We start from the raw sequence: 27254 nt of genomic DNA on the forward strand, positions 1-27254 counted from the left end.
TCTGTGGAAGGTTACAATGATTGCTTTCTTTAAAATACTGTTTCTTTCTATAAAACAGTTTTATAGATTCCCAACTGTGTCTTCTGCTTTAAAAAATGATGGGGTTAATTTTATCCCATTTACCTTTTTGTGGGTTTTTGTAATGAAGGGTATTTTTGACCTGAATTCCAAATTTCTCTGTCCTTTGTCCTTCATTTCTGAGGAAAGTTATTCTTGAGGCCTGATTTTTTTTTTTAGTAGCTGATGCCATGACTGAGAGAACTATCAGGTTTCCATTGCTTTTTGCTGTAATGTGCTGTCATATTGACCCCTATTTTTTTTCTTGGGAGGGTTAAACAGTACATCTATGAATGTCTGCCTGCCTGCCTTTCTGTCTGTCTGTCTATCTAGATGGGAGAGACTAACACTGTAGTCCTAAGCAGAGTTATTTTATTGTTGTTCAGTTGCGCAGTCGAGTCTGACTCTGCGACCCCATGGACTAAGTCACGCCAGGCCCTCCTGTCTTCCACCATCCTCCGAAGTCTGCTCAAATTCATGTTAGTTACATCAGTAACGCTGTTCAGCCATCTCATCTTTTGCCATCCCCTTCTTCTTTTGCCTTCTGTCTTTCCCAGTGAGTGCTCCTTTTTTATTTGGTGGCCAAAGCTTCAGCTTCAGCATCTGACCTTCCAGGGAACAGTCAGGGTTGATTTCCCTTAGGACTGACTGATTTGATCTTCTTGCAATCCAAGGGACTCTCAAGAGTCTTCTCCAGCACCACATCTCAAAATCATCTATTCTTCTGCACTCGGCCTTCCTTATGGTCCAACTCTCACAGCCATACATTACTAGATGCACAGATAAGGTTGTAGATAGAGGCATCACATTTCTGCATTTCCCACCCCATACAATTACAGAGATTATCTGCTTTCAGTGTGTTTCCATGGATCTGTTACAGCCCTATTTTGTGTTTGCCATTTTAACTCAACGTGTAACTGTGCTGAAATATTTATTTACTGTTGGAAATATGTATTAAATCTCCATAATGGAATTGCATCTAACTTATTTTTTACTTTTTTCTGATAATGTTAAAATATGATATGCCAGGGGTGGCCAACGGTAGCTCTCCAGATGTTTTTTGCCTACAACTCCCATCAGCCCCAGCCAGCATGGCCAATGGCTGGGGCTGATGGGAGTTGAAGGCAAAAAAACATCTGGAAAGCTACCGTTGGCCATCCTTGTGATATGCTATGAGGCAAGACTTTTCTGAGTTTCTGTGCTGGTTTGTAATTCATACCTGAAATCTTAGGCATCAAAACAGGAAGTCATTCTGTTAATGTGTTTAGAAGTCCGTTTGGAAATGTGAGAAATATTTAACAGATATAGGTCTAAAAGATGCCACTGTCAAAATGGGAAAAAAAGCCCAAATCAGTTTCTTTTCAAATGTTTTTCTACATTAAATAAAAATTTATTTTTCTTTCTTAGGTATCAATGAACAAGGGCTCTACAGAATAGTTGGTGTCAACTCCAGGGTGCAGAAGCTATTGAGTATCTTAATGGGTAAGTAATCTTTTAAGAACAACAGCTTAATGTTTTATTTTGGCAATGTTGCCAGTTGTAGTGGTAGATGCATTTGCCAAAGATCTGGAGCCTGCCAATATGAATTCCATTCAGAGAAAATTCATTTACAACATAAAGGCCTCTTAGGGGTGAGGATGTTGTACTGAACCTTCATTAGGCTAGAATGCTCGGGGGCATAATTAAAACATGGGGTTGGATCCAATGACCCTTTTCTGCTGTCAGAAGCTACATTCCTCTCCTTCACCCAGCCCACTGAGCTCTTGCTTCTGGGAGACAGGTCCTCAGCAAGAAGCCCGATGAGTGATTTGGGGGTTTGCAATGAATATAGACAGAGCTTTGCTGAGTAAGTTTGAGTAAAGGAATGCATTGTTATTGGGGGGGGGGTGGATTTTGAACCACAGCTGGAGAGAGCAGTGAAAAAGTTGCACCACTTATCTACAAAATTTATATCCTGTCTTTCTGCCCTCGCAAGTGCCACCAAGTTGGCTGACAATTTAAATCATACATGATAAAATCCCATTTTAGTACCATTAAAATCAACGTCCCCAAAAAACACCATTAAAGCAGATTAAAAGAAAACTTAAAGGATCCAGTAGAATCAACAGAGTCTCACTACCTCCATCCATCTTCCAAGTGCAAGTCATCCACTGGGGTGACTAAGGCAGCTTCAATCCCATAACCAGGCCTAAATTGAGACTGGAAGGGATCTAAACAATTTACATTCTCCAAGAAAGCTTGGAGCTGTCCAGCTACCAGACGTTCAATCACCTTGCTCAATAGAACATTTGAGACTGATCAATAATTATTGAAATCTCCTGGGTCTAGAATAGGCTTGTTTAGAAGTGGACACACCACAGCTTGTTTCAAGGCTGGGACAACCATCCCCACTGTGTGATACAGAGTGTTGGACTGGATGGGCCTTTGGCCTGATCCAACATGGCTTCTCTTATGTTCTGTAAGTACTGAAAAAATAATGGAGCTTCACTCTCTGTTTTTTCAACTGTATCTGGTAAAGAAAGAACCTGACACTTTCAAGTAACGCTTCAGTTGAATCTGGTTTATGTTTTCTCTGCAAAATGCTTTGACAGTGCAGGGCTCAAACTCCTTTTTACTTTGTACCAGATATTTAATTTTTTTAAAAAATGGGATTATTTGTCACGTTCTCAGGGTGCAGGCAAGCAGGAGTCTAAAGCTGGTCCAAGGTCAAAGTCCAGGAAGTCAAACAGGAGCCAAGTCACCAATGCAGAATCACAAACTGGAATCAGAAGTCCATGTCCAAAAGCCAAAAGGTCAGGGTGCCAAGGAAATCAAGCAGGTCAGGATCAGGAAGGAGTGTGGATGCAAGCCAGAGAATAGACTTGTTGCTTCCACAAGGTTTCCAGGTCCTGGGTGGGAGCTATATGGGAGTCTCAATCAGCCTGCTCCCTGGGTGGCAGTGACTCTGCTAGAACTCAGGGCTGAGAGATCTGAAGCATCAGGGTGCCTCATGTCTTCGCTCTGAAAGTTCTTTCCGGAGCCTGCTTCAAACTTTTGAGATGGGGGGAGGAGATAGATTGTCAACAGCTGACACTGGTGCCTGGAGAGTGATTGATGGGCCAGCTGCTGTTTGTTCAGCCGAGGAACTGGCTGGCAACTCTTCTAAGTCTGTTAACCCTTCCAGCTCCTCCTCATCAGGGCTCATGACGCTATTCACTGTTGAACCTCTCTTATGACTAAGGCTGCCATCTGCCACTTGAAGAAGAAGACTGCAGATTTATACTCCGCCTTTCTCTCTGACTCAGAGACTCAGAGCGATTTACAATCTCCTATATCTTATTCCCCGACAACAGACACCCTGTGAGGTGGGTGGGGCTGAGAGGGCTCTCAAAGCAGCTGCCCTTTCAAGGACAATTCCTGCGATAGCTATGACTAACCCAAGGACATTCCAGCAGGTGCAAGTAGAGGAGCGAGGAATCAAACCCGGTTCTCCCAGATAAGAGCCAGCACACTAAACCACTACACCAAACTGGCTTGGACTAGCAGTGGGAGAAAAAACAAATATTGACATCCTGTGCACAGCTACATTACTTCTGGAAAAACCCTTAGAGTTTCAGGAAATTCCTAGAGCTACCCTACGTCACTTACGCATTTTCCCTGGAAGTGACATAGTGGTGCACAGGATCTCATAGACCTCCATGTCTCATTCTTAACCTGTCAAATATAATTCTTGAAACCAAATACAATTCTTAAGTAAAAAGCCATGATTCAATGAAGTTTCCAGAAGGTTAGTTATATCTTTGGCCAAATAGCAATGCCTCAGTTCCACGGTTCCTTCTGCTTCAATCAATCTTTATTGAAAACAGTCATAGACCAACACAAATCATAATTTGCATAATTCACATTAAATATAGGTATAGGCATAATATAGTAGAGAAACACTAATTAATTGAGTGAATAGATGAAAAATTATTAAAATATTATAACCTGTGGGTTTTCACCTATAAGTAGCATTCTGGCATACACCAGATCTGAACAACCAGGATATCTGTTAAGTAAAGGAAGAGCCAGTTTGGTGTAGTGGTTAAGTTCGTGGATTCTTATCTAGGTGAACGGACTTTGATTCCCCACTCCTCCACTTGCAGCTGCTGAAACGACCTTGGGTCAGCCATAGCTCTTGTAGGAGTTGTCCTTGAAAGGGCCGCTGCTGTAAAAAGCTCTCTCAGTCCCACCTACCTCACAGGGTGTCTGTTGTGGGGGGCGGGGAAGGTAAAGGAGATTGTGACCACTCTGAGACTCTGAGATTCAGAGTATAGGGTGGGATATAAATCCAATATCATCATCATATTCAATAAACTAATACATATGTTGGTCAAAATTTAATTTAACATAAAATCAAAAAATATGAAGCTACAAAATCTCTCAATATATTGTTCCTATATATTCTTAGCATCTCTTGATTTTTGAGTGGACTTTTCATCAGTGGGTCTTTTTTACCACTCCTTGAGATATGAGTTATAATCATATCCAGCTTTTCATAGATTTCTTGCAGTGTTCTAGCAACTAAATCTATCTGAGCAGCTAAGAGGCTCATTTCCTCAGATTTCCCTGGTTGGCACAATGGGAATGATGGACTCAAGTCATACATCATTAAGCCGTTGTTTGAAATAATTGTTCCACAGAACAAACAACCTCATCCACAGCCCGGCAGTCAGGTGTGTTGGTGCTTGGATAGAGCAACAACAGTTTCCATCTTGGTTTGTTTTCTCACAGGAGTTTCACTCTCTTCCTCAAATGAATAGGGTCTTTTCACTCCCATAGTATGCCTGACACTTAATTTCTATCAGATGAGGGCAACTCATAAATCTTAAATTTTCTGTAGTCTTGGTCTCTTCCTTAGCCTAACCTGGTTATGTTTGTTATTACATATTTTTGCTGCATTTTCAATATAACTGGATAAACTTGTAAAGCAATACTAGTAAATAAAGAAGTTACAGGAAAAGATTCATTTTAATGCAAGCAGTTGTACCACCTATGAGACCAAAAAAAACAAACAAAATTTCCATTCTTTTTCTAGTTTATCCTACCTCTAGCAGGCATGTAACAATCCTATGTAGTAGACTTTTTTCCAACTCTATAATATTGATTGTTAAAATACGTAACTTTCAGTAACTCATTGTTATGGGAAATGCTTGTGGTCTCTTTTCATGGGGAAATAAGCAAGATACTTAGGTAGAGCCAATTTGAGCAGAGATCTTTCCCACCAAGGATACAAAGATCCAGTTTCAGAAAAAAAAGTCTCTAGAGTAAATGTATTTTAGAATGTTCACTATAAAAATATATAAGAAGTACAATCACACACACAAGCAGGGCTTTGGTTGAGCAGGAACGCACAGGAACGCAGTTCCGGCTGGCTTGGCTTCAGGGTGTGTGGCCTAATATGCAAATAAGTTCCTGTTGGGCTTGTTCTGTAAAAAGCCCTGTGTGAAATAATGGTGATATCAGGGAGTGTTGCCTAATACCAAAAAAGCCCTGCACACAATCAATACAAAACACAGAATCAAAAGCTAGGAAAATAGAGATGAGTGATAGGGAATTTTAAGGATTGTTGAAGAGGGCAATATTATCTGTTCCAGATGTGTAGACGTCCATTTAGAAATTAAAGATGGAGATATGCACTGCCATTGTGCTATGTCTGAGGCCCATTACTCAGAGTAATGGGGGAAAAACCAGTGTTTCCAGATTGAACAAGGAGGTGTGGCTTACTCTGTTTATATAAGGTTTGGAGGAGTGGGGAGCCCTCCCAGAGTTGATGGCTCTTAATGGTCACTGATGGGCTTTTCCTGGGTACCTGAATGGATTCCCAGCCCAAGACAATAGGTGGAGATGACTCTTAATGTTTGCCAGATGGGCCATGATGGGTTTAATGTTTGATAGTAATTTAATTTCAATACTCTGAGGCAGAGGGTGGAGGACAAAGGATTTGGGCAACAGGTCCTACATTAGCATAGAAGTAAACAAAAGAGGCTGAGTTGTAGCAGGAAGGCAGGCAGATGAGTCATTAACAGCTAGGCTGGGATTAAGAGGTGAGCAATACTTTACCTGTGAACCCTTTTGTTATGAACATTTCATTGGGAGGGGGAGCCAGACCAGGAGAACACCTATGTTGTAATCAGAACAAGCCCAGACATATTTCTCTGACCCTTTGCAGAGAGTGGCTTCACTTGGCCTGTTTCTGACAAGCAGCATCCATTTTGTTTCCAGAATTGGGGACCCTACTGCTTGTGAGTGCTCCCGTATAAAGCAGGCAGTGCCTCCAGGCCACAACGTCTTCTAACTGTTGAGGATTCGAATGTTACTTTAAGCTCAATTTCTTGGGAGCTAATTTGATTATTTAACCTCTTTAGCTGGATTTTTTTTCTTCTGACTAAATGCATTTTTTAAAAACTTCTTTTATGTGAGCCTTGAATTAAGGGTCCCCTTTTAAAAATAAGCCAATTATTTTTGCAATAACATTAAATGGAAAAAAAAACCCTTATAAACACATTTGGGCTCTTCCAGTTGTAATTCTACTTTTTGTAGCAACCACCTGCCTATTCTGCATTTAGTAGAGTAACCTACTATCAAAAGTATATTCTGTAACATTTGGATTAATCTGTATAATTAAGACTTCTTTTTTTGTAATAAATATGCTTTATTTATAAACAAGTTACAGATTCAAGAAAAGAGGAAAAATAGTGTTTGTTTAACTAAAGTTTGCATACATTCAGTCAAGGAAGGATAGGCTACATTTGAAGCACACACCATGTTAAAAAAATAATGCAAAAAACAACAAATCAAAAAAGAAAAAAAGGATCATAATAACGCCTGCAATAAGCTCATGCTTAGACGCGTCATGGCTGCTTTTCCAGATATATTTCAATAGGTAGCATTGATTGCTTCAAGTTGTGAAGAATAAAGTTAGTTGGAGGCAAGATACTCTAGATAAGGGAACCAAACCCGTGGAAAGGTAGGTTCAAAAAGTTCGGAGTTTTGTTGATTAAGACTGTTCTTGAATCCACTTGAATCCCCATATCATATGTGGTGGAAATGTCTAACAGTGTCAAATTTTTGGAATAAAATGGTAGAGCAAATAAAACTTACATTCGATCTAACCATTCCAGTAGATTTGAAACTTCTTTTATTTGATATCTGGCCTGATAAGCTGCCACGTAAAGATCAGAAATCTTTAATCTTGACAATGTTGGCGATCACTCGCATGACGATTGCTAAAAATTGGAAACCCCCATATACCCCCATGATTGAAATGTGGTATAATAAGTTATGGAACCAGTATGTAATGGAAAAGACAATGGATAACCCTTTCTTCGAAAATGATACTGATTTGGCTATAGATTATGATTTGCTTTGGGTCCCAGTTTTGGAATTCTTTGGGAATATTTCCTTTTTGCCTAATATAATGAATTGTGGGCTATTTCTTAATTATTAATACCTAGCATATTATGTATTGTTTTTGTAAATTGTTTGTTATATGCATCCAGTATTCTAAATTGGATTCTTGTATGTTAGATTTATATTTTATTATTTACTTTCCCTATGCTCCCAGTGTATTGGATTAGATTCAATAAAATAAAATCTATTTTAAAAAGAAAGAAAAAACTGTCCTAATAAATTAAAGAGTGTTGAAGCAGTGGTTTTGAAGTTATTAAGCAGACCTATCTGCTTAAAAACTTTAAAACCACTGCTTAAAAACACTCCATTTATTAGAACAGTCTTCATTAAACAGATGAAAAATAGAATTCCTTAATTATACTATCTAAAATTAATTATTCTGTCTAAAATAGAATTCAGTAAACCAGATTCTCCTTTTATGAATTGTTCAGTCTTGTTAATTAAAATTCTGTTTTTGTTTTGTACCCACATAAATAAGTGGACTGAATCCACTTGTCCTAGAAGTAGTGAAGTTGACTTTTTCAGAGCAGGTTGAGAGATCAGGTGCTCATCAACGCTGCCTTGTTGTTTTAAAAGCAGGTTGGGATGATCGCCAGGGGCACCTTCTATAAGCAGCATCTGATTTGCCAACTTCCTCATAACCTAAAATCAGCTGATCTGACCACACTGATATATGTTTCTGTAGCTCATGGCTCGATCACTGCAATGTACTGTACTTGGAGTTGGCCTTCAAGATAACCTGGAAACTATAGCTGGTCCAGAATGTGGCAGCCTGACTGCTGTCAGGGGCTAGCCACTGGAAAGATACATTGCCCATTTTGAAACAACTTCATTAGTTGCCAGACTGTTTCTGAGTTTCATTCAAGGTGAGCTTTAAAGCCCTTCTTGATCTAAGATCCACATATTTGAAGGACTTGCCATATGTCCCTGTGTACTAACTGCAGTCATTGGGCAGCCATCTGTTGGCTGCCCCACCACTTACGGTGGCCCATCAGGCATTGACCAGAGCCCAGATCTTTATCATTTTGGCTCCTTCTCTGTGGAATGGCTCCCTGAAGAAGTGCCCTACTTGGAGATCTTCAGGAAATGCTGCAAGACCAGTATGTTTGCCAGGGATCTTGAGGGGTTTGAACAGCAGGCATCTTTTAAGCGGGGAGTGGGGGAGGAATTTAGGGCTTGTTATTTTATCTTTGGTTTTAGCTGGTGATGTTTTAATTATTGTTGTAAGCTGCTTTAAACCAAGACAAAAGGCAGGATATTAATGTTTTAATAATTAAATAAATATTTATATATTATTATAAATAGTCCCTATCATCCTTTTTTATTGCCAGTGATTTCACTAATAAAGAAATACAGCCACTCACTTCCCCACCCCCACCCCCCGGACATCAGAAACCATATTACAATATCCTAAATTCATGTTTTGCAAAACAACCCTTCATCTCATGTCCTCATTTAAAAATAAATGTTTTAGCCTGTTTAGGCTAGAAATACTGTCATATGTACATACTGATACAGTGTAATAACATATTAATGTTAGGGGTTCTGCCTTTTGATGAATAAAGTTGGGAGTCCCAATTCATGCTGACTAAATTCAGGGTGTAAACCTAAAGGTTTATTGTAAGATGCCTGTTTCTGAATCTTAAGCCAGTACCAAAGTACTCAAGTCATTTTTTTTGGTGTGTAACTTAAGACAAAGTTTCTTCTGTTGTAACTTTTGTAGACCTGAGAAGATCCGATGCATTGAATATTGACCCTTTTAATTGTGATTTGGGTACAGCTAATCTGATCATTTACATGTTTCATGGCTAACATAATGCTTGAAATTACGTATGTATTGGCTGCTGAAATTATGTATGTATTGGCTGCTGTTACATAGCTATCCCCCCCCCTTCTTTTTTTGGTAACCTTGTTCTCAGTAATAATTGATAGGTCCAACACAAGATCACGGGCAGCCCAATCCAGAGATAAGGGGCGGCTGGCCATGCGCCGCTAGTAGACTTCCGAAGGACTTCGGCACGCTGGAGCGTGGGGAGGGGAGAGGCGTAGCTTGCCATGAGGGAGACGGTCGCCATGGCAATTCTGTTGGTGGAGGCACAGAAGTGAGGTGGAGGCAGCCGGAGGGGAGGGCAAGCCCACCCCCTCCCATTGGCCAGTCCTGGCACATGCACCACAGCACATGACAGTCAGGGATAGGGAGAGGCGGCCCCAGAGAGGCTGATAGCCATCCCCAACCCGCCCCCAAACAGAGAACGGAGCCAATGATGGACAGACCATTACAGGCAAAGGAGAGACAGCCCACCAACACGGGGAGGGAACAGGAGTGAGGCTGGGCATGCGCGCACAAGAAGCCTGGCTTGGTGGCGAGGTGGGGGTGGGGGCAAGACAGGCCTGCACGGGACCATGGAGAAGCCGTTAACCCCCTCCCACCCTCCCACTGTCAGAGACTCTGCCAATGGCAGGCAGACAAGCAGGAAGTACCAAGTGCAGGAGTTCGCTGTCATAGACAATGTCTGGAATGTGTGTCTGGGAGTGAGCAGCCCAGCAGCAGACACCCCCCCACCCGGAGACCCCCTGTGCTGCCCTGACGCCCCCTGCCATGGGCATGGAACACCTCCCCCGGGGGCTGCAGAACTCAGAGTACGAGTGCATCAGCCACAGAGCTCTGAGTCCACTTCATCAGCCCCCCCTTAGTGCCTGCGCACAACAGCCCTGTGGGGTTGGGTAGGCTGTCAGCCCAGGCAGGCTGAGGGGCGGTTCTCCCCTCACCTGTGCAGCCACACGGGGGCAGCATGGCGGCTCATAGACCGTTCCCCCCCAAAACCAAGTCTGCCCCCCTCCCAGGCATTCCCTCGGAGAGACAGGGGAAGAGTTGCCCAGGGAACGTGCAGCAGATGCCAAGTGGGAGAGACAACAGAGGGCACAGCTCATATTTTTCCGGAACAGAGTGCAACAGTCTCCCTGGCGCACACTGGGCAGTCTTGCCGTAGGCGGGGCTCCATTCTGAGCGGCAGGAAGAAACAGCTGAAGGAGTGGGGGGCGGTGGAGTGGCACACACAGAAGCCTCTGTGTTGGAGTCCCACCTGCAAAAAGGAGATAGAGATCAAGAGCACCTGCAGGGATGGTGGCTGGAAGAGCGGGCTGCATTTCAGCTGGGCACTCTCTTAAAGGGACAGTCTCTGACCCACCTCCCCACAACGGGGCAACTGCAACACACATACAGCCCGTGCCCTGACAGGGGTTGGGAACACGGCAGAGGGTAGACCAAGAGAAGGGAGGAGGCTGCAGCACAGGGGAGTGGGGTCAGCAAATACCCCCTGCCGGAACCCACTGCCTGGTTCAAGTGCCAGAGACGCTTGCACACCGAGCGGTCGAGAGCAGGGGGAGGGGGAGATCGGGGGGGGGGGGCAGTGGAACATACCCAGCCATGGGTGACAGTCCTCGCATGCAGAACCTCTGGGAGCCTGGAACTTGTGGAGACCTGGAAACAAGAGCAGTTAGCCCCAGGGGAGAGACCTCTCCCCCTCGCAAGTAAAAGATACTGTCAAAGCAACCACGAGGTGCAAAACCCGTCACCAACGTGCCTGCCCGTCCCTCACTCTAAGTCTGTATGGCCGGGAACTCGCCGGCAGAACTACCGCCACGTGCTCCTCTCCCTAACAACTGAGTTGTGCAAGGCCAGAGTGGAAGTATTTCTAGGAGGGGAAGACTGCTATTGAGTGCTGGGGAGGGGGCTCATCAGGCTGAGGTGCGAGGGGATTGGTGAGGCTCCCTAAGGGGTTTGCGAGCTTCCGCAGCAGCAGAGGCGACCTTTGTTTTTGGTTTCAACAAGTGTCTACGGGGCACGGCGCCATTTTTGCAGGCGTAAAGTTGCACCTCTCGGAGGGGCGTGTCATGGGCCAAACTGCTCAGGAAGCTGCCTAAGCCTGGTCGCGCCCCCAACTCTACCCCCTCCTCTGCCTGAACTCCGTGCTCCGCCTCACTTCCGCCAATGCTCAGGCACAGCCCTCAGGCGCCGCTGCCCTCGGACGGAGCGGCGCTCAGGCGTCCCCCCGCTCATGGAACTCCCCTCCGCTGGGGCGGCGCCGGTCATACATCAGCGCAAACCCTTCCTGCGCCCACGTACCGACTTGTCTGCTCCCAAAAGACTTTGCCCCCCCCCTGGATTACACTCTAAGCTTCCCAACATTTTCAGTATCATAATGCCCCTGTATAAATCGATGGTGCAGCCTCATTTGGAATACTGTGTACGATTCTGGTCACTGCACCTCAAAAAAGATATTATAGCATTGGAAAAAGTCTAGAAAAGGGCAACTGGAATGATTAAAGGTTTGGAACTCTTTCCCTTTGAAGAAAGTTTAAAACACTTGGGGCTCTTTAGCTTGGAGAAATGTCGACTGCTGGGTGTCATTATAGAGGTTTACAAGATTATGCATAGGACAGAGAAGGTAGAAAAAGAAGTACTTTTCAAAAAAGATATTATAGCATTGGAAAAAGTCTAGAAAAGGGCAACTAGAATGATTAAAGGTTTGGAACTCTTTCCCTTTGAAGAAAGTTTAAAACACTTGGGGCTCTTTAGCTTGGAGAAATGTCGACTGCTGGGTGTCATTATAGAGGTTTACAAGATTATGCATAGGACAGAGAAGGTAGAAAAAGAAGTACTTTTCTCCCTTTCTCACAATACAAGGTGGTAATTCAGTGAAATTGCTGAGCAGTCGGGTTAGAATGGATAAAAGGAAGTATTTCTTCACCCAAAGGGTGATTAACATGTGGAATTCACTTCCACAGAAAGTGGCAGCGCTACAAACATAGACAGCTTCAAGAGGGGAATAGATAAGCATATGGAGCAGAGGTCCATCAGTGGCTATTAGCCACAGCTTATTGTTGGGACTCTCTGTCTAGGGCAGTGATGCTGTGTATTCTTGTGCTTGAGGGGGGGCACAGTGGAAGGGCTTCTAGTCCCTCTGGTGGACCTCTTGATGGCACTTGGTTTTTTTGCCATTGTGTGACACAGAGTGTTGGACTGGATGGGCCATTGGCCTGATCCAACATGGCTTCTCTTATGTTATCCACCCAGTAGTTCTTTCCAACCACAGGAAAGTTAATTCTTAGAGCTATGGGATCCACATGCACTAACAGTCCATAGGTCTGGTGACTGCATTGGATGTGGGCTAGTAAGTAAATTCACTTCCTTTTATCTGTGGAGCTTCACTTTTGGTAAGGGAGCAGTGTTGACCTCTCAACCCTCCCTGCTGCAGCCTCTTGTGTTATGTGGCAATTTGTGCACAAGGATCCTACAACCACATAAATAAACTTTCCTAGAATCGGGGAGAATGCTGTGAAGATTGGCAACTGTTATGCTTTCTAATCTTGGATTGTGGGATCCAGTCTAATGATAATCTTCTTCATGGTCTCTGTGCATCACACTGATGGGATTAAGGCGCCTGCGCCGATCACGATCGGTAACTTCAAAAGCTGCGGATTTCCGCGCCCCGAGGCCCGGTGCGCATGCGCAGAGCCCCCACCGCGCATGCTCACCCGGCCCGGAGCGGACATCCTGCCAGTTCTCTTCTGACCGCCGCTTGGATCAGTCGATCAGTCGCTACGGTCGGTACTTTTTTCATAATCTATCCAGGATTGTGGATTTCCAAATATTTCTTATTTTTTCTTTCTTGTTTTAGTTTATTGTTTTCGCTTTGCTCAGAGAAAGGGTGAAATTTGGACTTTTCCTTCCCTTTCCACCTCCCCTCTTCCCCTCCTCCCCCTCATCCTTTCCCGCCACGCATGGAAAGGCGCTGGGGATTTTTCCGGAGGTGTACGAGGTGTGGCAGCAAGATAGCCCCTCCGGACGGACATTCTCTCTGCCTACTTTGCCTTGGAGAGTCCCATATTCCTGACTCCTGTGTGCACTGTTCAAAGTTTTCGAAACAGACTAAGAAAAATCGAGCAGCCCGGCTGGCCGCTGCATTAATGGAGAAGGCGCTTTCACCGAAAAAGATGTCGACCACCCTAGACCGTCGACATCCGAGTCGGTCGGTACCGACAGGGCCCTTACCGACGCCGATCACCCCAGCAAAAGAGCGGGCTCGGCATCGAAGTCGGACTCTTCTACGCCCGCGAAACGGCCTAGAGAGGAGAAGGCTGCCCACACCGAGCCGAGGAAGAAAAAAGCAGAAAAGCCCAAACACAGCGGGCACTCTGCGTCTTCCGCTCCGACGTCGCCATCGATACAGGCAGCTGGAACGGTTCCACCTTGGAAATTATTTGCCTCTCCGAGTCGTCGACTCAGCCCACCTGCGCTGTCCTCCATGTTGACACAGATAGCAATTTGGTCAGACTCAGACCGTGACATCGAGCTCGCTCAACGCTCGGGAACGGAACAGAGTCCTCTCGAAGGTCATCATGTGCGAACTCCATCCCCTCAAACTAGTGGGGGCAACCGCACTACTCCTTTACGAGGTCGGTCGCGCAGTCCGCGCAGAAGATCTCTCACTCCTCGCCATCGCTCCCGAAGTGCCCATCGGGACCGATCCGGCAGCCGCTCCAGAAGCCCTAGACGTTGACACCGATCGCAAGAGTCGACCGAAGCTAGATCGCCGGTCGATCGTTCTCCGAGACCGAAGCCTAGGGAAAGCTCCCCGTTGAGAAAGCCAACGCCTCTGGTGCCATGGGACCAGAGACAGTGGCAATACCTATATGGATCCTATCCGATGCCTTCAGTTTTCCCCTGGATGCCCCCCAGGCAGATGGACTGGGACCAACAATCTGAGGCATCGGTGAGATCAAGAACGTCGTACCACACACCGAGGCATGTACCGTCGGCATCGCTGTCGAAACCCCCCGGTACCGAAAAGCCCGCAAAGAAGGGAAGCTCCCCTCGCTCCCGAGGATCGGAGAAAGCGACTCCAGAGCCAACCAAGACTCCGGACACACCCCGCCCCAGGTCGGAGCGCTCAGAATCACCAGACGAGTCTAAATCGGAGGAAGAATCTGCCTCAGAGGAACAAGGCACCCCTTCTTCTCCTGAGCAACCATCACCTTCCCAGAAGGTCGGGGAGGAACAACCTATATCCCCTTCTGAGGACCTCAAATCATATGGGGACCTCATTAAAAGGATGGCCCAAACACTGGCCCTGACCACTGTCCAACCCCAACCGGTAGTAACAGACAATGTCTTCGACGTTGTACAACTGGACACCTCCACAGCAGTGGCATTGCCCTTGACTACAGTCATGCTACACACAGCCAAATCCGCATGGGACAAGCCTGCGTCGACACTGATATCCTCGCGCAGACTCGACCACATGTATAGAATTCAGGAGTCTACAGCTGAATTTCTATTTAACCACCCTAAGCCCAACTCGGTGGTAGTCGCCTCATCTTCCAAAGCTAGGAAGACCCATTCTACCCCCCCAGATAGGGAGGGTAAGAAACTGGACAACCTGGGCAGGCGATTTTATACAGCTGGCTCACTGGGCGTAAAGATGGCCAACTATACAGCATGTATGGGACGCTACCAATATGCTTTATGGGACCAGCTATCTACCATCTTACCCACTCTTCCGGAACAAACTAAAGTAGCTGTTAGAAAACTACAGAAAGAAGGAATTGCACTGGCAAAGCAACAAATAAGCTCTGCTAAACATGTAGGCGACGTTGGGGCCAAGACCATCTCCTCAGCTGTGACTCTCAGAAGACACTCCTGGCTGAGGTCAACGGCCCTTCAACCAGACACCCAGTCCTATATAGAAGATCTTCCATTCGACGGCAGCGGGCTGTTTAGTGCCAATACCGACTCCGTATTACAGGAAATGGACAAAAGCATTCGAACATCTAGGAATCTGGGGGTGTCTACCTCATCCAAATCACAGACCAAACGTCCTTGGTCAAAAACCTGGAATAAGAAGCCCTTTTCAAAACAGCAAGGGGACCAACAGTGGAGACCCAAAGGCTCAGGTTCTTTCTCAAAAACACAATATACCACCAAGACTAAATACACCCCAACGTCAACTCAAACTCCACGCCTCTGCAACCGAACAAGACTTTACCCATTTTTCCCAGCATGGTCCAAAATTACTACGGACAGATGGGTCCTGTCTATAATTCACATGGGCTACCAAATAGAGTTTCATCAACAACCCACCGTCCCTACAGTCGTCTACACCACTCCCTCTCCGGCACTAAGGGAAGAAGTACAAGCGCTTCTACGCAAAAATGCGATAGAATCAGTTCCACCAAGTCAGGAAGGACAAGGTTTTTATTCCCGATATTTTATAATCCCCAAGCGGGATGGTGGCCTCCGACCCATTATGGACTTGAGAGCTCTCAATATCTTCATCGCTCAGCACAAGTTCCGAATGGTCTCCCTGCAAAACATTCTACCACTTCTCAACCAGGGCGATTGGATGGCCACGTTGGACATGCAGGACGCATACTTCCACATAAGTATCCACCCAGAACATCGGAAGTTCCTCAGGTTTACTATCGGGAAATCTCACTTCCAATACCGGGCACTGCCATTCGGCCTCTCAACGGCCCCGAGGGTCTTTACAAAAACCATGGCAGTAGTGGCAGCGCATCTGAGACTACAGGGGATAACAGTGTTCCCATATATAGACGATTGGCTTCTGGTGGCAAACTCGAAGGATCGTCTACTACATCACATCCGGGTAACCTTGACCCTCCTACAAGAGTTGGGACTACAGGTCAACAGCAAGAAGTCGCATCTTCAACCTTGCCAAAGGACACAGTTCATTGGAGCGATCCTAGACACACAAAGGTGCAAGGCATTTCTTCCACCAAGCAGAGCGAGCGGCATCATCTCCCTAGTGACAGAATTCCTCCGCAACCCAACTGTAAGAGCGAGGCAAGTCCAGCGCCTTCTAGGACTGATGGCCGCTACCACATCGGTCATCGTATTCGCCAGGTTCCACATGAGAATCTTCCAATTGTGGTTCATCAGAGCTTTCAACAATCTGACAGACCCCCCATCACGCAGGATGGTCATCCCGAGACCAGTCCTACTCTCTCTGGAGTGGTGGCACCAGAAACAGCATCTGATAGAAGGCGCCCCATTCCACAGGACAGCTCCATCCCTAACCATAACCTCGGATGCATCCCTGTGGGGATGGGGAGCACATCTGAACGGCATGTGTGTAGGGGGCAGGTGGCCTCCATGCCACCTACAGTACCACATAAACTTTCTAGAGTTGCTGGCGGTCCATCACGCCATCCTTTCCTTCCGGAAACTGCTTGCCAACACATCAGTGGTGATTCTAACGGACAATACGACGGCCCTAGCCTACATAAACAGGCAGGGAGGCACAGTGTCCCGGAAGCTATGCCTGCTAGCGCTGCGCATATGGGAGATATGCAGGGAAACACAGACGACACTAACCGCAGCACACCTCCCAGGCACCCTCAACGCTTGTGCAGACTCCCTGAGTCGAGGAGGTGCCATGCTTCACGAATGGGAAATAAACTGGCAGTTTCTCCAACCAGTCTTTCAGAAATGGGGGACCCCGGAAGTGGGCGTCTTTGCTACCCGCAGCAACTCGAAGTGCAGGAGTTTCTGCTGCAGAGGAGGAGCAGACCCGAAGTCGTTGGGGGACGGCCTGTTATTCCCATGGAGGGGGCAACACGTCTACCTGTTTCCCCCCATCCCGCTCATTACCAGGGTGGTCCACAAGATCCACAGCGAACAACCGCGGGGGATCCTCATCACCCCTGGTGGCCGAGACAACACTGGTTTGCACCGATCCTGAGTATATCCAAGGGGATCTTTCACCAATTCCCACCAGCCTTAGACCTACTATTGTCGCACCAAGGGCGGGTGACTCATCACGATGCCCCACACCTGAAGTTAACGGCGTGGCGGCTGAAACAGTTCCACTATCGGCCAGGGCACAGGAAGTCATCCTCAATTGTAGAAAACTGTCTACACGAAAGTCCTACGACTATAAGTGGTCCAAGTTTGTGGAATTCGCTTCCTCTACGGGGGTAGTCCCTTCCAGGGCAGGTCTTCCCACTATTTTGGACTTCCTACTCGCCTTAATCGATAGAGGTCTAGCGGTATCATCAGTTAGAGTGTATTTGGCTGCCATCTCGGCGAACCACATACACATTGAAGGCCACTCAGTTTTTACTCACCCAGACACAAAAAGTTCATCCGCGGCCTTACTAGACTCTACCCAGCAACAAAGTTTCCGGCCCCTGCGTGGGACCTCCCAGGGGTGCTCCATGCTTTGTCGGGTAAACCATTTGAACCCATGGCAATGTGCCCACTTCAGTTACTTACGTGGAAGACGGCCTTCCTGCTAGCCATCACTTCAGCTAGGAGAGTCGGTGAGCTTGCCGCTCTCCGCTGTGACAATCCATACTTACGTTTCTGTGCGGAGGGAGTCTGGTTGAGGCCGGATGTCAGATTCCTTCCAAAAATAATATCCTCTTTTCACATAAATACGGAGATACACCTACCGGTATATTTCCCGAACCCTACGACTGATGCGGAACGCAGACTCCACGCACTTGATGTCAAAAGGGTGCTGTCCTTTTACCTACACAGAGTAGGGCCGCTTCGTAAAGACTCCAGACTTTTTCTGTCCTATGCCCCAGCATCACAGGGGAACAAGGTCTCAGCTCAGAGAATCTCAAAATGGATCACAGAGACCATAAAACTCTGTTACTTGATAAACAAGAGGCTCTTGCCGGGACCCATTAGAGCTCACTCCACCAGAGCGATGGCCACTTCGGCAGCCTTCATGAAAGGAGTGCCTATGAGAGACATATGCAAAGCAACCACGTGGTCCTCACCGCATACCTTCGTCAGGCACTATGTGCTGGACCTGAGATGGCATCGGGGCTCTTCGGTTGGCCGGGTGGTGCTGCAATCGCTGTCTTGCTGATGGACCGTGACACCCTCCTCCAGGTAGGACATTGGCTTGCTAGTCTCCCATCAGTGTGATGCACAGAGACCACGAAGAAGATAAACAGGTTGCTTACCTGTAACTGATGATCTTCGAGTGGTCATCTGTGCAGTCACACTACCCGCCCTCCTTCCCCTCTGCTGCCGGTCCATCAGTGGATCATGCAGCGGTCAGAAGGAACTGGCGGGATGTCCGCTCCGGGCTGGGTGAGCATGCGCGGTGGGGGCTCTGCGCATGCGCACCGGGCCTGGGGCGCGGAAATCCGCAGCTTTTGAAGTTACCGATCGTGATCGGCGCAGGTGCCTTAATCCCATCAGTGTGACTGCACAGATGACCACTCGAAGATCATCAGTTACAGGTAAGCAACCTGTTTTTCTGGGTTGTCTGTGTGATGTTTTTCCTGACCAAATGGAGGAAATGCACAGTAAAGACAGTGTTTTATGAATTGTGTTGTCCTTTTGAGCTGCTCCTGCACAAGGAGAGTATGGTGATATCACAGTGCTAAGTAGCCAGTTATATTTTGATATAACCAAGAACAAACAAAGCCAGTTCAGAGTCAATGTGAATATTCTTCTATCACCATTCTGAATGCCAAAGTGCTTTTATATACCCTTTGATATACCCTTTTACTTGCCTTCTCCATGGGGAAAAATGCTAAAAGCTAAGGGGGGGGGGGGATGTTTTTTGGATTGATGTGAAAAAATGCCCCAGGGTAGCTCTGTCTTTTGACCTCTTGTCTCATCAATGTTTAGGAACGGAAGGGATCCTAATTCAGAGGCAGAACACATACCTTTCACTGGTTGCCTCCCTGCTACCTGAGGTCTTGGTGATCTGCCATGAGTCAGATCAGTAAATAAAATACAGGGCTAGATAGCCCAATGATCTAATTTTGTATAAGGCAGCTTTGTATGTTCATATACCCAGTACTGTATTTCATGGGAGCTGTGGTATCATGATCGCCTGGCCTGGGTGTTCTCTAAATGTCCATTTGATTAAACAGAGCAAATCAATTCTGCTGTACTGCAGATAGCACATTAAAGTTGCAAAGCAATTTTAGGCACAGTTTCAGAACCAAGACCCAGTGTCTCCTGACTCCATCTTAGAACTTTAAAATTATTTCACATTATTCATGCTAATGAGTCTAACCCTCAAGATTTTTCCACTGTTCATATCAAAATCTGAAAGCTTAATGAAGCAGATTTTACTCACAACTTCAGACCTATATTTAAAAACAAATGCAGTTAGCATTCTAGCTTAACATTTTGTCTTAATGGCAAATAGATCAGGTTTCAGGGAAGCTCGTCTGGCCTTGAAAGTGACAGTGCCATGGGAGCATTTGGAGTGACGTCTGTATGTTAAACAGGAAGCATTTTATGGCTGATGTGGCCTGAACTTGGAACCATCAATGGACTAAGTATTGCATGAGCAGCAGCTGCAAGAGGGCTTGCCGAAGACATCCAATATGATTTGGACAAGCCTGTGCCTTGCATTTCCTAACCTTTCCCATAGTAAAAGGAGGGAGTAATTGAAAACCATGGCTTGGATCCTAACCCTTTGTTCTATTTTTGCAGCATTTCCTCAATTGCAGGAAGTGGTGCTCTGTTGCAGAACCACACATTCCTCCATCACTAGGCTCTTCTGTTCATCGCAAGATGCTGAGCAGAAAGCACCTCACTCTGGTAGAATGTGTCGTGCAGCTGAGTGCATGCTGTGGAAACAGAAGAAAGGTTCAGATGCAAGCCTTGAGCTACAACACAGTGATGCACCCGGAATATGTTCTACTAGAGAAGGGACTGTGTAATACTTACCTGATTTATATGTAGTATATCAGGTTTTCATTCTGTTGTAGAGATAGAATACGTATTCAGTTCCTCTGGGAGTGTGTGGATAAAGTGTGTCGTATTCTTGCTAATTCTCAATATATACATTTCATAGCTTCTTGCTTACCACTTCTCAGTTCAGTAGTACCAAACTTCTTTGAAAAATGAGCCATTGGGCTTGAATCCACTTGAAAGAGAAAAGAACATGGTTCCAGTATAATGAAATTTGCATGTTCTTGGCGGGTGGGGGTGGCCAATATGTAGACCATATGCTGTTCCAAGATACTTCTTGTAATTCTATATTCTTGAATAAAGGCTCATTTTCCTTCTACTTTCTTTTTAAATCAGTTGAAAAGCTTCCATTGTGTTTAGCTGGAATTGGTTCAGAGTCTCAGATCTCAGATATATTTGGCATGGACTGTACTTGTTTTCTTAAACTGCAGTCATGGTTCATTTGAGCCAACTGGATTTAACACTATCTTGTATTATCCAAGTTTTATTCCTGGGGAAATGTTGGCAAATGTTGGCTAATTTACTCACATTATTGGGCGAGTTTGCACATTTAATGTATATTGTCATTTTTCCAGAGAATTGTTTTGTCTTATAACAAGGTTTATGGTTGAGTGCCTGTCAGTATAGCAATGCAGCAGGGCCACCCACAGGCAAGGCAATGGTTTCTGAGCACTCTGAGCATTCACAAGGCAAGCAGAAAGGTATTAAATTAAGAAGAAAACATACAACCTTCTTCCAGCCTTATCAGGGCTGAACATTTTCATTAGGTTTTTTTTGAAGCATGTTATATAGAGTGTAGCTGAGTGTCATCTATATTGGAGAGGTGACAGCATGAGAGTGATTTCATTAATGTAAATATTAACACAGTGTGTGTTTAGTCCATTTGAACTGTAGTATATTCACTCTGCTGTTTACACCTGTTGAATGCTTCTCTTTCTACCCCTTCCCCCCCAACTTCTTGTTGTGCTTCCCCTCTTTAAGTCAATTCTTATATATTAAAAATTCTGCTGTTGGAAGGCCTACAGTAAGTTAATACTTTCTGTATATTCTGTTGTTGCAGTAAACTGAATTGAAAGCAACTCTGTGCGCTTGCTAACAATCAACATCTGGGCAGAGCAATCCTAACATCCACTGCAGAGGTGCGCCCGAGCGTAGAACTAACGTGGGTGGCGGCAGTTGGCTCCCAAAGGAATGAAGTTTCACTGACACGGGAAGGGAGTGCAGTTGGGTGTGCGCATGTGAGAGAGAAGCCGTCACCATGGTGAATCTGCTCGAGCGTGCACTATTGGCTCGCTGACGAGGTGGCGGCAGGGGGAGGGATGAGGCAGTGTGGAACCACAGGATTGGCCAGTTCCATGGGGGGTGCCATTACATGTGACAGAGGGCAAGAAAGGAGTCTCCTGAGAGGCTGATAACCCTGGCGCCCATCCGCTGTCAGAGACCTGTTCCAATGGCAGGCAGGCAGAGTCATGTGCCATCCCAGTTGACTATAAAAAAACAGGAAATACACATTGCAGGAGTCTGCACTCAGAGATGCCAGCCAGAATATGTGTATAGCAGGGGCCTGGTGTACAGGATGAGCAGACAGAGTCCCAGCATGCCACCAGGTCCTACAGGCAAGCTCCCCACAACACAGACTTGGAGACCCCCTGTGATGCCATGATGGCCCCTGCTGTGTGTGTGAAATCCCTCCCCCGGTGGCAGAGGAACACAGAGTGCGAGGCACCAGCCATGCACCCATTCCTTTAGCGACCCTCCAGTAGGTTGCCTCATTCTCCTATTCTCTGTGCTGTGAGCACAACAGCCCCATGGGTTGAAGTGATGCATCTGACCCGAGGCTACCCTCTCCCCCATGATTTGAGTGGGGGAAAGACCCACAGGCTCCCCAGTTCAGCCTCACACAGAGGTAGCTCATTTGTTCCCACCACCCTCCACCCCCCGCACACAGAAGCAAGTGAGCTTGCCTCTTAGACATTTCCTTGGAGAGCCCACAGACAGAGTGGCAGAGAGGGTGGGGAGGGAGAGGGGCAGAGAGGAACGTGAAGCAGAAGCCAAGCAGGAGAGATAAAGTAGGGGCACATCTAAGGCTTTATTGCACTGGAATCAAGTAGGACAGCATTCCAGGTGGAACGTGAAATGTCTTGCAGGGCATGAGAGCCTCCTCTGAGAGGAGGGCAGGAACTGCTGACCAAGTTGAGTGGGGGGTGTTGGAATCACCATACTTGGAAGCCTCTCTGTTGAATCTCCACCTGCAAAACAGAGAAACAGACCCATTGCACCTGTGGAGGAGTGCCCCGCCACCTGCAGCCATGGATGGGGGGGGGGCTCCAGCAGCATGCAGGGGCCGTGGCAACGAACGGCAGGGCCCATGCCACCCCATGCCTGAGCTCGCTGCTAGGTTCAATTGCTGGAGGTCTCTCACTCTGCCCAGCCTTGAGCAACCTGTCTGTGTGCAATCACCCTCATGCACTGAGCCTCCAGAGGTTGGGTACCTGTTGAGACTTGGAAATGGGAGAGGTCAGCCATGGAGCAGAGACTTCACTCTCCTCCTTGTATGTCAAAGAGCTTGCTCTGTGCTGCCTAAGTGCCTTCTCTGTGCAGCGGCCACCACCAAAGTGCATCGCCCATTGCTCTAAGTCCGCACGGCAGGGAGCTCCGAGACAGAGTCCTGTGCCATGCACCCTACCTAGAGAGTTGTGCAAGGCCAAAGCAGAAGTTTTTGTAGGGAGGGGGCTGTGATTGGGTGATGGGGAGGGGGCTTGGCCAGCCCAGTGTGGGAGGGGATTGGTGCTGTGTTTAGTTGGCTCCCTGAGGAGTTCTGAGGCAATGGCATGAGCAGCAGCAAACTTTGTTTTCATGATCTATGGGTTTCTATGGGATATGCCAGCTGTTTTCTTGTCATAACTTTACTTGTCTTGGGGGGGGGCGGGGGAGGCCTTTCCCAGCTGAAAGGTCTTAGGAAGCTGACTAACTCTGGCCACACCCCTGACGACACCCCCACCTACGCCAGCATGACTGTCTATGCCCCAGGTGCGCCGCTGGCCAGGCGCAGCACCCCTCCACCTGAAGCCAGGAGTGGGAGCACAGCCAGGCACTCATATACGGGTGTAACTCCCATTTCCGCTGGTATGGAATGACTTAAAATGGTGTAGCTGACGTTTATGCCCATGTAGGATTTGGTAGTGGCTGCTACCTGGGCGTGGTTATATGATCACCATGTTGAAGTACTTGAAGAGCTGTCAGATAGAGGATGGTGCAGAATTGTTTTCTGTTGCTTCAGAAAGTCAGACCAGAACCATCAGGTTGAAATGAAATCAAAAGAGTTTTTAGTTAAACATTAGGAAGAACTTTCTGACAGAGCAGTTCCACAGTAGAACAAGCTTCCATGGGAGTTGGTGGGGTGCAAATCTGCAGTTCTTCTATTCTAGATAACCATGGGAAACGTGTAGTACTAATTGCACCATGTTTTAGCCATAGTCAAACGTGCAACAGCTGTTTTATATTAACTTGCAAAAAAAAAAAGGTTTTCTGTAATTGCAAGTTGCAAGTGGAGTAACAGGTTTCATGCTAAACCCCAAATGCCATTAGGTAGCTATAGGGTCAACATAAAGATTATGCCTTGGTGGTGGAACAGGTGTCACATGAATGCAACCCAGCAGAGTGGACTCTTGATTTTATCCTGTAGCATGGTTGCTCCTGGGATTTCAAACCATGTGAGCAATTAGCTGCTTGTGTTCATGTGACAGGCAATTTTCAACAACTCCAGGTAAAACCTCTCATTATTAAGAATGGTTTTATTAAAAATTGCCTAATCGACATGCTTTACACAATGTGCACCACATGGTTCAAATTCTGATGACAGCAGTGCTTATTAGTATAACATCTAATTCTAATGTTGTTCTTGTCTCTTTTATCTTCCTAAGCTGTTTTGTAATGATGGCCTAGATGTTTTTATGCATAGCAAGTAACTAGGAACAGTTTTTGGATAGAGGAGCTTGAAAATAACTGAGCCAGTCCATGTTTTTCTTTTTGTTCATTTGGAGGTTTGAGCATCTCTAAGTTCCTCTGAAATCACCTGTGCATGTAAAAGAGCTTTTATTATTAATTGGAACTCCCCTCCCCACTTCAGTTAATGCCCCTTACAGCTGTACATGATTATGCTTTCCCAAGTTTTAAGCCTCTCTGTTCACCTCATAAAGGGGAGTACACAGTAAATCTCAGGATCCCTTCCAGCAGGTCTGTAGCTATGGGGGGCTGTGGGGGCCCTGCTTCTGACTTCCTGTTAGGTGCCCCAATTTGAGTGCCCTGACTTTCCCTCCCTTCCTCACCCCACTGCTGCTTGAGGGGCCATGGGGGCGAAAGCTGAGAGGTGGGCAGCCACCCCTCCCTCCCCATGATTTCAATTGCATTAGAAGCAGTCACTGCCCCCCTGCACCATTTAAAGGGCCTGCTCATGGCTCAAGTGGCAGCAGGGATGGGTGGGAGGAAAGATTGGGCGCTCTGAGTCGGGTGCCCTGAATTGTGGCAGTCGGTGAGGGAGGGGAGCCATTAAGTCCCCCCCCCCCTGACTTTTTATATGCCCCCCAACCATTTAAAATCCTGGCTATGGTACCAGGCACCCAACTTGCAAAGTTTGATTATAGAACAGGACACCTAGGGAATGGGGCTGAATTAAATCCTAGGTTATAGTTTACTTTCTGGTTACTGACCTGGCAATCACATCACTATTTTGTATCTAGTCTCTTTACCTGACCCATTTGGTTCAGACTGCTTTCCCAACCTATGCCTGAGAGTGTTGAAATCTGCCAAGGCATGCTGCCTTCCTGAATCACTATCTTTTTCCTACCTGTCACATACATGGATAAGCAGCATCACAGTAAAGAAAGACAGTAACAAACAAGAATGAAATCTTTTAAGAAGGCTAAAAAAGAAACATGCAGTACAAAACCAATAATTGTTATATAATTGCAACAGAATTGAAAAATCTGCAACCCGACAACAGATGTCAAAAAAGAAGAAAAATGCTTTCTGAAGGAGCAGCAAATCTAAAAAAATGAATTGATTGTGGAGGAAATTAATTAGCCACATTTTCAAAAACAGCTCTCCAGATTTCATGTTGAATATTCTTATACTGGATAACTTGAACATCCAAGCCGAAGCTTCCTGTTTGGCTGTGCTCAGGAATTCATGATGCTATTGGCAGCCATAGGACAATCCCAGGCAGTATTTATTATATTCACTTCTTCTACACTAAAGTGTGTGTGTGGGGGGGGGGGGGGGTTGCTGATCTAATTAAGAGGGTAGAATTGAGACACCCGCTGTAGGCAGCCCCCACCCCCAATAGCCCTTACTGATCTAATTCATTTCAAGATACTCTTGAGAGATTTGGGGAGTCTCATTTCCTACCTTGTGGAGGGGCCTTTGAGTACAACTTGGAAAAACAGGCTGATATATGTGGTCCAAGTATGTATCTGGAAAATAACATATTTTTTTTTTCAGTTATATTTCAGATCTGGATCAATATTCGAGAATCTCAGCAATACCAATATTCCAATTCTGAATATTCCCAGATGCATTTGGGAATATCCAGGGCTAGTGTTTTAAAACTGCAAACTTCTTTTAAAAATTATTTTTGCATGTTCCCCAGACAGCAAGAGGTAGTGGAGAAGGAGACAGCTCTCAGAGGCAAATGGGATCACTTGTGACGGGGAGCTTGCAAAGTTGGTTCTGCTGGGTTACTGTGGTTTGACATTAGTTCTGTTGGGCTGGAAATAGTGTTCCTTCTCTTACCTCAGTTGGTTTGGCTTGGATTCTCCAGTTGACATTGGATGTGGTGGACTTGCCATATTGACCTGTAGTTCTAGGATTCTCTGGTTTGACATTGGTTCTGTTGGACTTGTTGGTTTGCGTTGAGAGGCCTTTGGAAGTATGCATACATATGAAAACTTGCATTCTGAATAAAACTTTGTTGGTCTTAAAGGTGCTACTGGACTCCTACTTTGTTCTATTGCTTCAGACCAACACAGCTGCCCACCTGGATCTATCTTCTTTTTCCTGTGTTTGGCTGTTCTTTTGCCCTGGAGAAAGCATGCAGTTCCCTCCCTGCATAGGAATAAATGGGGGATTGCTTTGAATACCTTGTTCAGGGCCCCTTGGATTGGACCCCTTGGTCCAATTCATTGGAAACTTGTGGGAGTCTTTAGCAGATAGGCAGCAGTAACGCCACTGCAATTTGCTCAAAAAACAGCCACTCCAGCCATTCAGCCACTCCGGCAGATTTTCCATATGGGAAAATGGACCCAAATTCCAAAATAAATAAACGAAAATATTAAACTGATATTTGGGACCTGAATGACCTGGAATACTGATGCGTTTGCCAAAATCCAAATAAAAAAAAATACTGCATTTTTTCCCATGTGTGCATCCCTACATAGAATCCCAAGTCAGAGTTGGTACTTTTGTGCCCTCCTTTAGATCTCTAACCAGTGGTTACAAGAGAGTTGGGAGGCTTGAAGAAGGCTGAGATCTGACTAGGCGAGAACATCAACGGTGGAAGACTTGTGCTGTGTCAGATAGAGTCTGCTATAAGACACATTTGCATGTGGTGGTAAAGAATTTTTTTTTTGTCCACCACCATTGTATAAGTAGTATCTTGTCAATATACTGATGATACCAAGCTCTCTCTTGTTAACAAAGCCCCTAGATGTTTCAGTGCTAAACTAGTTTTGATGCAATAGTGTTTTGATGCAATAGTTTTGTGTTTTGATGCAATAGTCGAGTGACGGAGAATACACTAAAATTCAAACCAGACATGACAGAAGTAATTCTGCTCAGTAGAGCTGATATCATAAAAGAGATTAACCTTTCTGTTTTATTATAGACAGGAGTTAATTTTGAGTATTTAAAGGATCTCGGGATGTTTTGATCATCAGACACTCTGGAAAGCAAGCTCAGTCTGTTGCCAAGAGTGTTTTTTTGCCAGCTGCATTTGATCAAGAAATTGTTAGCT

The 27254-nt window shown here is 45.9% G+C and overlaps 1 protein-coding gene across 2 annotated transcripts in view; it reads left to right on the forward strand.

Annotated features, from left to right (window-relative positions):
- The window catches only part of ARHGAP26 (Rho GTPase activating protein 26), a 537491-nt gene that overhangs the window by 295653 nt on the left and 214584 nt on the right, over positions 1 to 27254 (forward strand). For both annotated transcript variants that reach the window (XM_060240533.1, XM_060240534.1), the window contains exon 14: positions 1465 to 1539. In XM_060240533.1, coding sequence (XP_060096516.1) covers positions 1465 to 1539 — 75 coding nt within the window. The remainder of the gene's footprint in view (positions 1 to 1464; positions 1540 to 27254) is intronic.

This window comes from Heteronotia binoei, chromosome 5 (assembly GCF_032191835.1).
Source record: "Heteronotia binoei isolate CCM8104 ecotype False Entrance Well chromosome 5, APGP_CSIRO_Hbin_v1, whole genome shotgun sequence".
Classification (NCBI taxonomy): Eukaryota; Metazoa; Chordata; class Lepidosauria; order Squamata; family Gekkonidae; genus Heteronotia; species Heteronotia binoei.